General features: G+C 45.8%; 1 protein-coding gene across 2 annotated transcripts in view; it reads right to left on the reverse strand.

Annotated features, from left to right (window-relative positions):
• Positions 1 to 687: 687 nt before the first annotated feature.
• LDLRAD3 (low density lipoprotein receptor class A domain containing 3) overlaps positions 688 to 12,006 on the reverse strand; it is a 299,492-nt gene continuing 288,173 nt past the window's right edge. For both annotated transcript variants that reach the window (XM_023185526.2, XM_023185527.2), the window contains exons 5-6: positions 5,727 to 6,072; positions 688 to 3,673 (exon numbers count right to left, since the gene is read on the reverse strand). In XM_023185526.2, coding sequence (XP_023041294.1) covers positions 3,436 to 3,673; positions 5,727 to 6,072 — 584 coding nt within the window. In that variant the 3' untranslated portion in view covers positions 688 to 3,435. The remainder of the gene's footprint in view (positions 3,674 to 5,726; positions 6,073 to 12,006) is intronic.

Raw genomic sequence — 12,006 nt, forward strand, 5'->3', positions numbered from 1 at the left:
GACATAGCATATACTTGGGATACACCTGTCTGAGAGCCCATTCTTCTTTTTGAGGAATCTGGGATCAATATATGATCTAAATCTTGGTACTGTGGGTCCTGCATTTGGATTTCCAGGTGGATTTCATTTTGGCCAGGGCTGGAGTTACTGCTCCTGTTCACGATGATGGTGGTGGTGACCTATGGGGCATCTTAACTTCCTTCCCGCATAGATGTCCCTGCTGCATTGGCCAACATGTGGCTCCAAAACTAGACTTAAAAAAGCATAAAGATGTTCCCATGATTGGTGGGGACAATCTGAGTCATTTGTGTTTTGAAACTAATTACTAGCACACCTGTGCAAGTGGTATAGTGTGCTCCTGAATATGCGGTCAGAATCTGTTATCACAGCCACTTGTCCTTCTCCCTTGAACAATGCTGTAGCAAAGGCAGAAACACCCATCTTCCAATATGATTTCCCAGGGCCTATTACATTAACTGGTGTCCACAACTTCGGCTCTGTATTCCAATCATATCAGCTGTGGAATCCTGAAGCATCCATCACATTTTGAGGTCCCACCAACATATTCTTCCTTTTTCTCGTTTTATTATAACATAAATTCACTGCAAAAGCTATGACAGAAGTGACTGTCCACTATTCATATTGCTGTAAGGGAAATGAGTGGGTCAAGGACCATTTGCACAAACAGAAAGAATGAAACTGCAAATTTATTAGAAAGTATAAAAATTAAAAAACAAAACCAAGCCTAACCAAAAAACAACAAGCAAAGACATACAACCTTTCCAGTTTACGTTAACTTTGAGCATCACACGCTATTAACCACTTAGTTGCATTTTATAAAAATGTCAATTTCAAGGTAGAGGGAGCTGAGTCGGGTAATAGGCCAGCCATCATAGTGTAACTAATTTAATGCTAAAATAAAGCACTGATCTCATTTGTGAAAAAAAAAAGAGACAAGACCATTTTCTGGTTGGCATTGATTTAGGCAATGTATAAAAAAGCTTCCTGGTTGGAATGAGTTAAAAAATACTGCTGGCTGCTAATTTGCCATCTTGAGTAGGAAAACAAACCCCACCCCCCAAAAAACCCTGCCGCTTTGGTGTCCTATATATTTTTAAAAACATTCATTAAAAAAACCAAATCTATAATAAAAATGTCCCTGTTTGTTTTAAAAAACAACATTAGTAGGCTTCCCTTATCTACTAAAACCATTTGTTTTTCCTAAGATGCCTGGAAGCAGAAAAGCAAGTGAGATTAACTCACTGCGCAATTAATTAAAATTAGAATTCTTTCCTCTAAACAACTTCCAGAGCACCAGAAAGAAGAAAGGGCCCCATCAAAGGGAGAAACAAAACCCTTCTGACTCACAGGAGATGAAATGTTCAGCCGGAGTTCTAACACATTCTAGCTGTCATCAAAAGTTCTGTATTGGATTACTCAGAAAATAACTCAAGTGCTATTTTAAAAATGAAAGATACAGGCAACTAGGTTCCTTTCCCTTTTTTTCTCTTTTCTTTCTTTCTTTTTTTTTTTAACAAAACAAAATACCAGTGGCTAGCTTTCCTGTAACATCCTTTGGATTTGGTCAAAAAAAGAAAGAAAAGTCTACAGAACAGGATCACTGAATGCCACTTCAGCCCCACTTCCTGCGGGCTCTATTTTAATTAGCATCAAACAGCTTACAGAACATTTCTTCAGCTGCAGAAAGAAGTTCTGAATGGGTGACAGCTGCCCCGAGTCGCTCTACCTGGTTCCATTTTACCCCTCATCGGTCAGTGTGGTTTCTTGCCAAATAACACCTAATGTTTTACCCCTTATTCCTGCAGGGAGGCAGGCCCTGTGGCTGGCTGGGCACAGAGAAAGAAAGAGAAAAACTAGCACAAACATAGAGACTATACATGGAGGGAGACAGGAGTCCCTCTTTCTGCTTCCTTCAAGAACTCGATAAATAATAACCTCAAAGTGCAACAATGCACAAATGTCTGGCACACAGGTTAGTCTGGAGTGACTTGTTATCACGGGGCTCCGTGGGGCAAGGGTGTGATCTCCTTTTGCATTTGTCTTTGGACCTCGTTAAAGGAAAAACAAAAAAAAAAGAGAGATGGCTTTCCTATACACATATAAATAGTCCCTTAACTAGAAGGGAAAAAACAAACACACTGTTTCAAATGCATTTCTAAAAGATTTAAAATAAATCCAAACGGGAAATCTTGACTCCCAATTGTCTATTGCCCATGTGTCTCAGAGGAGAAACTACTGGGATGTTGGGAGAGGTCTGACCCTGATCCTAACTCTAACTAGAGGCACTGGTACTGGGACCTTGGGAAGAGGAGCGTGCACAGTGCAGGGAGCCAGGAGCTCTTGGTGGAGGTATTGAATACAGCTCTCACCTGTGATAGAAACCAGTGTCCTCAAGTCCAAACGCACAGGTCAAATGGACTTGCAAGTGTCAAAGGAACTTCAGAGGCCAGTGTTGAGGCTGCATGAATGAGCAAGACAGGCTGGGTGTGGGTCACAGGGACAAACAGCCAGGTCAGATTTTGGCTCAACTCAAGTTAGGTCCTCATTCCTTGGCTACGGGCAGGTCAGCTGGGAGGGTGACAGTCCAGAAACCAGGTAAGTGGCTGTTAGTGCAAGGGCAGGTGTAGGCTCCTGGCAGCCTGCATTTTAGGAGCTGAGAACTTGGATATCAACTCATGGCAGGGGCTCCCTGCCTATTCTGGGATGAGGCTGATGATCCATGCTGCTGGAGAAAGCTCTCAGAATAAGCATTCTTGGGCAAATTTCTAAAGCCAGAATTTATACAGGGTAGATGGTTTCAGAGTCCTTCACAAAACTATAATCACATTGTGACTGCTGAAGGGTGTTACTCACGTCCAAAGTTTTCTTTGGCCACTGACGCTGCTGAACTGATGGCAGCATATAGGATTGTGCAAGGCAGGATTTGATGCTCAACTGGATGTCTTTTTTGGGGGGTGACCATCCAATGATGGCCTCCTGGTTAGATCATGTAACCCAAATCCCCAAATGCCATAAGGTAGCTGCCCAGCAGAGAGAATTTGGTCCAGCGTCTCCTGCATTTCTGAGCATCCAATACAGCATAGAAACATTGCTCTCTCCCAGCCTACTTCAATACTGTTTTATCTGCTGTCTTTCCAACAGCAACAGAATAATGTGAAAAGTAAGGGTGTGATCTCAGGCCCCAAGGGAAGAGTGAGCTCACAGAAAAAATGCACAACAGATCACGTCAACTGAGAGGCCAGAAAAAGATCTCTGAAATCTGGGGGAGGAGGGGGATGCAGAGATAGCTAATATCCCAAACCGTAACTTGAGACACCCTTACAGGTGCTTAAAATGTTTCCCATGAGCACAAATTGTTAGAACGGCAACAAGTCAGAGCAGATTAACCCATATGGACTATGGAATAACCGGGACTTATACTTCTTCAGTGCCCTGCCTGGGCTCAGAGTCCCTGGGCTCAGCAGTGCCCTCCTGGGGGCCAGGCTGCCCCGGGCTGTGGCCGGTGTCTTCCACACTCAGGAGGCTGCTGGCTGCCTGGGAGCTGGCACTGTTGGCACTCCCGGACCGGGAGCGGTAAGGGGGCAGGTCGGCTTGGTTCAGAGATTCCGTGTCAGAAGAGTAGGGCGGTGGAGGAAGATCATACCACGCAGGCCTGCGATGGGGACAGCAGAGGGGGAGGGACAGTGGAGACAGGAAAAGAAGAGAACACATTAGAGCCAAGACAAGCCAACTTCAGCCCATTTCTGAGATGGTGTTTCCAGTGTGAAATGAGATTTTCCATCCAAGTACAAAGACAATCAATTCAAGGACCAGGAACCACAGCGGAACAGAAAAGGCCAGTGTGTTCTGGCTGATTCGTGTTGACTGGGCAGTGCCAAAACCACATCCGCTGGGTAGAACCAGAATGAGGTCACCCACCAAGTCCCTGGGCTCAACCTGGGTGGTTTGGCATTGCCACTCTGCTCCATTGGCCAGAAGCCCTGTGGTCGAGAGGCTGGGCTGGTATCTTGACTGGGCCTCTGATGGGAACATGGAATTGGCGTTTCTGCTGAAAGCGAACTCTTCCTGGCTGTGAACTGGGGTAAGTGAGAGGATATCCTCTCAACACCTCAGTCTGTATCTGCAGAAGAGGCTTGAAAGGAATGAATTGAACAGAAAAGACATTTTATTTTCTAGCTCTCATTTACTGAAGTCTCCACGTGAGTCAGGCACTTTGCCGTGCCCCTTACATTTCTTTTTTTTTTTGAGATGGAGTCTCGCTCTGTCGCCCAGGCTGGAGTGCAGTGGCCGGATCTCAGCTCACTGCAAGCTCCGCCTCCCGGGTTCACGCCATTCTCCTGCCTCAGCCTCCCGAGTAGCTGGGACTACAGGCGCCCGCCACCTCGCCCGGCTAGTTTTTTGCATTTTTAGTAGAGATGGGGTTTCACCGTGTTAGCCTGGATGGTCTTGATCTCCTGATCTCGTGATCCGCCCGTCTCGGCCTCCCAAAGTGCTGGGATTACAGACTTGAGCCACCGCGCCCGGCCGCCCCTTACATTTCTTACCTTATTTAATGCTCACAAGAATGCTGTGAGGTGGGCATTACTTTCATGCCTGCTACTCTGGCGGGGAAACTGAGGCACAGGGACATTCAATGTCTGGCCCAGGATCAGAAATAACTGGTAAACAGCAATGCTGGGATTTGAACCCACGCATTCTGTTTCCGGATTCGGCAATTTTAACCCTACCCTATGCTGGATGGTCCACATGAAGAGGTTATGAGTGGGAACTTTATTAGGTGAGGAAGGTCCTGAATTCTTACACTTATTTGCAAAGAGATCCTTAAGTGCCATCCCCTCCCCTGAACTCTGAAACTTTATTCACCTTTTATGAGGAAGGAAAACAAAGATTAAATAATGTAAGAGCTGCCATTGAAAAGGGTCCAAGGAAGAGCCCAGTCACCATCAGAACATGGCCTGCAAAATGTCTAATGCCATACATGGCAGAGCTCGAGGAAGAGGGATGCTGATCAGGAAACGGACCCACTACTTGCTTCAACTACAGAACTCTGCTTCTTGGCTTTATATATACTGGGGGCTCTTGTACAATTCCATTTGCAATGTGATGTCTACTGCTTAAAAAAGCTTGAAAGTGCTCCTTTCCGCCTCCTTTATTTTATAAATGAGCCAAGCAAAGTTAAGGAACTCACTGATTCTCTCATTCCTTCACTTCTTCATTCATCCATTCATTCCACAGATATTAACCAAACCTCTCACATGTACTGGGCAATGCTCTGCAGTAGCAGGTGAGGCTCAGAGCTGGTCTGTGGCCAGAACATGGACCAGCGTGGCATTCCCAGGAGGAGCAGGCCTCTGAGTTAGCCAGGATCCTAACTGTATGTTCCTCAGACAAGTCGTTTAACATCCCAGAGCCTCAGTTTCCTCATCTGTAGAATTTGGAAATTTCCTGACTTGTGCAACCATCACCATAATCCAGTTTTGGAACATTCCTATCAGTTTCCTCCCACAGTGAGGCGCCGAGAGGATTAAATGAGGTGATACATGTAGAGCATTTTGCAAGGACTTGGAGAGTGTCAGATGCTGCCACTACCTACGGCAGCTGAAGCCAGGCTCTCAGTAAGACCTAGGAACCTCAGTGTGTGCACCTGTTCCCCTCCCCACAATGGATGACCTCTCCCGCCTCAATCTCTTCTATCCAGCACACACCTCTGGTCCAGCAAGGCCTCGGAGTAGGAGGGTGGGGAGCCTACTTCCGAGGCATTCTGCTCCGCCTGGCTGGCCACATACTGGATGCCATTATTGACGTTGTAGGTGACGTTGCAGTGGTGGGGGTGGTCCAGGACCACCAGGCGGGACAGCAGCACAGGGTGCTGCAGCCGGTGCACGGGCAGCGTCATGAGGTTGTTCCGTTTCCGCTGGTGGTGCAAGACCAGTGCCAGCAGGGCCACCACCAGCACGAAGATGACGGAGCTGCCGATGATGGCATAGGTGATGCTGGGGTAATACACAAGCTGGTTCTCTGAAGTCACAAACACCTGCCCGCTGCCAGGTTCTGAGAAACCCCAGAGAGAGGAGAGAAAAGAGAGAAGGTTACCAGTTTGGCTCATCTTTGTGTTTCAACGTCAGCCCCAGAACTTGCATGCGAATGTTCACAGTAGCCCTATTCACAATAGCCAAATAGTGGAAACTGCCCAAATGTCCACCAGCTGATGAGCGGATAAACAAAAGGTGGTACATCCACCCAGTGGAATATTATTCGGCCATAAAAAGTAATAAATACTGATACATGCTACTGCATGGATGGAACTCAAAAACATGATGCAGTAAAATAATCCAGACACAAAAGATCACATATTGTATGATTCTGTTTATATGAAATTTCCAGGAAAGGCGATTTTACAGAGGCAGAAAGTAGATTAGTGGTTGCCTGGAGTGGGAAAGAGAATGGGGATTAACAGTCAACGGGCAGGAGGAATCTTGTTGGGGTGATGGGAATGTTCTGAAACTGGTTTATGGTGATGGTTACACAAATTGGCTAATTTCCCCCCGCAACATCACTGAACTGTACACTTAAAATGGGCAAATTTTAAGTACTGCAAATAATACCTCAATTAAGTCGTTTTAAAAAGTATCATATACTATCCAGGGAACAGGAGTGAGAGTTCTGGTGGCAGAAATCAGTTCTTTAGTAGAAATGTATAATGTAACACACCTCGGGAACACAGCTCTGGGGTCCTCATACCTGCAGATCATTTATTTTAAGCCAGGTCCCACATGGAGCTTTTGGGATGGAGAGCCAGCACAGCCCAGCCGAACAGCAGGAACTCCTGGGCTCAAACCCCAGCCCCTCAAAACTTGCTTGCGGCCGGGCGCGGTGGCTCAAGCCTGTAATCCCAGCACTTTGGGAGGCCGAGACGGGTGGATCACGAGGTCAGGAGATCGAGACCATCCTGGCTAACACCGTGAAACCCCGTCTCTACTAAAAAATACAAAAAACTAGCCGGGCGAGGTGGCTGGTGCCTGTAGTCCCAGCTACTCGGGAGGCTGAGGCAGGAGAATGGCGTGAACCCGGGAGGCAGAGCTTGCAGTGAGCTGAGATCCGGCCACTGCACTCCAGCCTGGGCGATAGAGCGAGACTCCATCTCAAAAAAAAAAAAAAAAAAAACTTGCTTGCTGTGTGCCTTTTGGAAGTGCTACCCTCTCCTGGCTGCAAAATGGGAGATGTACTAGTGCCAAGTTCTTGGAGCTTCTGTGAGCATGAAATGAGTGAATACTCATCAAGCCCCTGAACATAGCTACACGCTGTGCTCTGTAAGTGCATGTGTTTGGTACATACAAATACACGATTGATTATTTATTTATTTATTTATTTGAGACAGGGTCTTGCTCTGTCACCCAGGCTGGAGTGCAGTGGCACGATCTCGGTGCACTCAACCTCCGCCTCCCGGGTTCAAGCAATTCTCTCACAGCCTCCCAAGTAGCTGGGACTACAGGTGCATGCCACCATGCTCAGCTACTTTTTGTATTTTAGAGATGGGGTTTCACCATGTTGGCCAGGCCAGTCTCGAACTCCTCACCTCAAGTGATCCAACTGCCTTGGCCTCCCAAAGTGCTAGGATTACAGGCGTGAGCCACTGTGCCTGGTCAAGTACGTGCTTTATATCACATCTCCCTGCCTCATAACAACTCCACGGGGTAGGTGTTGTGATTCTCCTTTTTTTTTTTAGATGAAGAAAATGAAGCTCAGAGAAGTCAGTTCCCCTGACCAAGGCCACACAGTTTGGAGGTCAAGAGCTGTGCGTGAGTTGAGTCCAGGGGTCTGACTTCAGAACCTGGCCCCAGCGTTCTGCTCTACATCACCCGAATAAGACCTGCCAGGCAATCTGCAGGCACTTCCTCGGGAGTTCCAGGGTGAAGGTCTGATACATATTCCACCCCCGCAGGTTGCTATCATAATATCCTTCTCTGCACACATGCTAAGGAGCCATACTTCAAGCACTCAGGTAAGGAGCTTCCCAGTCAGCAGGACACACCTGGCCACCACTGTAAGGTCCAGGCAGGTGGAGGAAACCAGGGGTCCAAGCTGGGTACCTCTCATCTTTACAGACAGCTGCCACTACCTACTGTCATGGCCTAGTTGGAAGAATAATCTAAATGCAGCTCAAGTGAGTACACTTGGTGGCCACGACCCTGTCCTTGTTCCGCCTGTGAGGCAGTGAGGAGGTTTCAGTGGGTCCACAGGGGTCAAAATGTAGCCATGAAATAGCAGCAGTGGCAGCGACTACAGGTGACTCATGTCCGCTGTCCTGGCATCAGCTAAGGACTTTACTCTATCCCTCATCACTAGCTGTGCACCTGTTTTGTTCACTGCTATATCCCAAGAGAGTAGGATGGTGCCTGGCACATAGTAGGCACTCAATAAATACCCGCCACGCAACGGGAAAAAAATCTGTTTATTCACATGCCCTAGTAAAGTGAGTGCTGCTGTTATTCCTATTTTTCGGATGAGCAAATTGACTCAGAGAGGTGAATTATTTTGTCTAACATCACCTAAGAAGTAGGCAGAGGAACAGGACTAGAATTTAGATGTTTCTCCTTCAAAAAGCCACAGACTGTGAAACATACTGACTTCTCTTCTTTTCTGATACAAACATTTTCTGATTCCCCAAACGATCCCAATCTGAGACAAACGGTGACCTTCCCCTTCAAGGTCCGGCTCTGTGTGTTCATTTGTCTCTCCAGCCACACCCCAGCATAAACTAAAAGCTACAAAGATTCTCCAAATCCCTGGCAGTCACTGTTTCAATGATTCATTGCACAGAAAGAAGCAAATAGGGGCCCAGCAGAGAGACAGAATCATGTTGCACTACAGTTAAGGGAGGGAGGCGGTGTTTGGATGTTTTCTGAAGACAATTAGCTGTCATTCAGGGATTCTGCCGGAGTTCTCTCTGTTCTCCGCTTAGACAATTAGAAGCTGGGTGGAGGCTTGTGTATGTGTATGTTTCAGAATTCAGGCTTAAACTAAAATATCTTCTTTATTTTGTTATCTAGCAGGGAGAGCTGCAGAGTTACGAGCCTTGGGGGGAATCCTGGAGCCACTGCTTCTAGCTGTTTGAGCTCAAGCGAGTTATTTAACTCTTAGAAGCCTCACCCTCCTCGTCTGTGAAATGGTGGCGGTCCTGGGTAAACAACAGTATCCGTATCTCCCTGGATTATCCAGATGGTAGAGTATAATATATACACTGAGCACAGTGCCTGGCAAGGGTTTGGCTCAATAATGCCAGCTCTTTTTTGTAACCACCACCACCACCACCAAATAATAATGATAATTATTATATAACTTTGAAGAAGAAACATCTAAATTCTAGTCCTGTTCCTCTGCCTACTTCGTAGGTGATGTTAGACAAAATAATTCACCTCTCTGAGTCAATCTGCTCATCTGAATTTGCTCATATAATTATAATTTATATAATAAATAATAGACATAAAATTTACCACTGTAACCATTTTAAAGTGCACAGTTCAGTGGCGCTTAACATTCATACACATTATTAACGTTCACACATGTTATTGTGCATCCATCACCACTATCCGGCTCCAGAATTTTTCATCATCCCTCACTGATGAACACTAGATTTTAGCGTTGCCTTTCTTACCATTATCCTCACCAACTTCTCGCAACCGGGGGTAGAAAGCTGGGGGAGCCACCTCTGGGTGATGTGGTTGGGTTGGGGAGAAGATATGAACAGACTGAGTTCCATTCCAGTGAGATGCATTTCCTTTTATTTTTTATTCCTTTTTAATTTTTAATATATATTTTTTGAGACAAGGTCTCACTCTGTTGCCCAAGCTGGAGTGCAGTGGTGATCTTGGTTCAACAGCCTCCACCACCTGGGCTCGAGCCACCTTCCTGTCTCAGTGGCTGGGACTACAAGCGTGTGCCACACAACCCAGCTAATTTTTGCATATTTTGTAAAGACAGAGTCTCCCTATGTTGCCCAGGCTGGTCTTGAACTCCTGGGCTCAGGTAATCTATCCGTCTCGGCCTTCCAAACTGTTGGGATTACAGGCGTGAGTCACTGCTCCTGGCCAGTGAAACGTATTTCTTAAAGGACGAAAGTGGGTAAACTGTCACACAGAAAACAAATGGTCCAGAGATTTTAAAATGCTGACTTCTGTGTAAACACGTGAGGTTTTAAGAATACAAGTGGGAGCCTTTTAAAATGCATAGGATATAAAACGCCTGTGGAACTTAATGGTCTCACTTATGTCTCCGAAAGCAGGCTCTCTTCAGACATCTCTTCACTTTGGCAGGCGAGACGCAGCGATTACATTTGCCTGAGAAATTATGATGTTGCATAACTCAGTGGTGCCTGCTCTCGTTTTTGCTGTGTGTAAAATGTCATCTTGTGTTAATTCATTAACTAGGCCCACTTTTCTTAAGAGCTTAATGAGCCTGTTGGCCAAATTACTAATATCAGAGTTGCCTGGGACCTAAGTTCCAAGTGCATAATCCATGGATAATGAAGTTTCCATTTATTCTGGCTGTCCCTCAAGCTAATGCCCTTGTGCTCCACTGTCAAGCATCTTGAATTCTTGTCCTGTCCATGCCGCTTCTACTGTACTAATTCCAGGCAATCTGGTCACTATCTAGAGACTGCTGTTCTATCAAGACTGCCAGTAGCTCCACGGCCGCTTGTGGAGAAGCAGGCTGTGTTTTGTACAACTCCAGGGGTGCTCTTCACCTCAAAGTCATTACATATTTCCTTAGTTATCATGACAGCTTTCTAGCAGATGGCAGCCAAGTGTCTTGAGGAGGAGTACCTTTAACTAATTCACTCAGAGGTGCTGTCTGGACCAGCGAAGGCACTCAAGCAGCTGACACTTGTGACTCGGTGTGCCTTCGCTTCCAAAAAAATCCCCTCCTCCAGATGCAAATTAAATTTCCTACTGGATACCATTTTTCACCCATCAGATTGGCAAAAGCAAAGTTTGAGCTCATATTTTGCTGGCCAGGTCTCAGGCAAACAGGTATATTCATCATGCCTGGTATATATATGCAGGCATGGCTAGTGGGAGGGTAAGTTGGTACCAACCCAGGGTGGTGGAGGAGCTAATAATATATATTAATATAAAATGTGCATATTTTTTGAGATTGGCCAGGCATGGTGACTCCTATCTATAAATCCAGCTCTTTGGGAGGTGAAAGCAGGGAGGATGGCTTGAGCCCAGGAGTTCGAGACCAGCCTGGGCAACATAGGGAGACCCTGTCTCTACAAAAAATAAACATTTAATAATTTAATAAATTAGCTGGGTGTAGTCCCAGCTACTCAGGAGGCTAAGAAGGAAGATCACTTGAGCCTAGGAGTTTGAGGTTGCAATGAGCTATGATCATGCCACTATGCTCTAGCCTGAGCGACAGAGTGAGACCCTGTCTCTAAAAAACCAACAAACAAAATAAGCATTCATGAAAGCATGGTTCATAACAGCAAAATATATCAGAAACAATCCAAATGTTTATCAATTGCAGCCTGGCTAAATAAATTATGCTGTATCCATACAATCTTGTACCTATTTTGTACCTATTTTTAAAATTAGGGAACCTCTACATATACTGATACGAACAATCGGAAGGATATATCGATAAGGAGAAAAAAGCAAAGTTCAGTCGAGAATGTACAGAATATATCCGGAAAGACACAAAGTAACTAGTAACACTGGGAGCTTCCAGGAAGGGGAATAGATGCTTGTGGAGAGGGAGATTTACTTTTTATTGTTTACTCCTTTCTTACTTTGTAGAATTTGTTCTGTATTATCTATCAAAAAAACAAGCACTCCGTCCTCTTCCTTTAGACATGCCCAGGATGGTGCATCTCAGTTTCTTTATTTTTATTTTTAGACATAGGGTCTTGCTGTGCTGCCCAGGCTGGTCTTGAACTCCCAGGCTCAAGCGATCCTCCCACCTAAGCCTCTGAGTAGCTGGGAT

The sequence above is a fragment of the Piliocolobus tephrosceles genome, chromosome 13 (genome assembly GCF_002776525.5).
Source record: "Piliocolobus tephrosceles isolate RC106 chromosome 13, ASM277652v3, whole genome shotgun sequence".
Lineage (NCBI taxonomy): Eukaryota > Metazoa > Chordata > Mammalia > Primates > Cercopithecidae > Piliocolobus > Piliocolobus tephrosceles.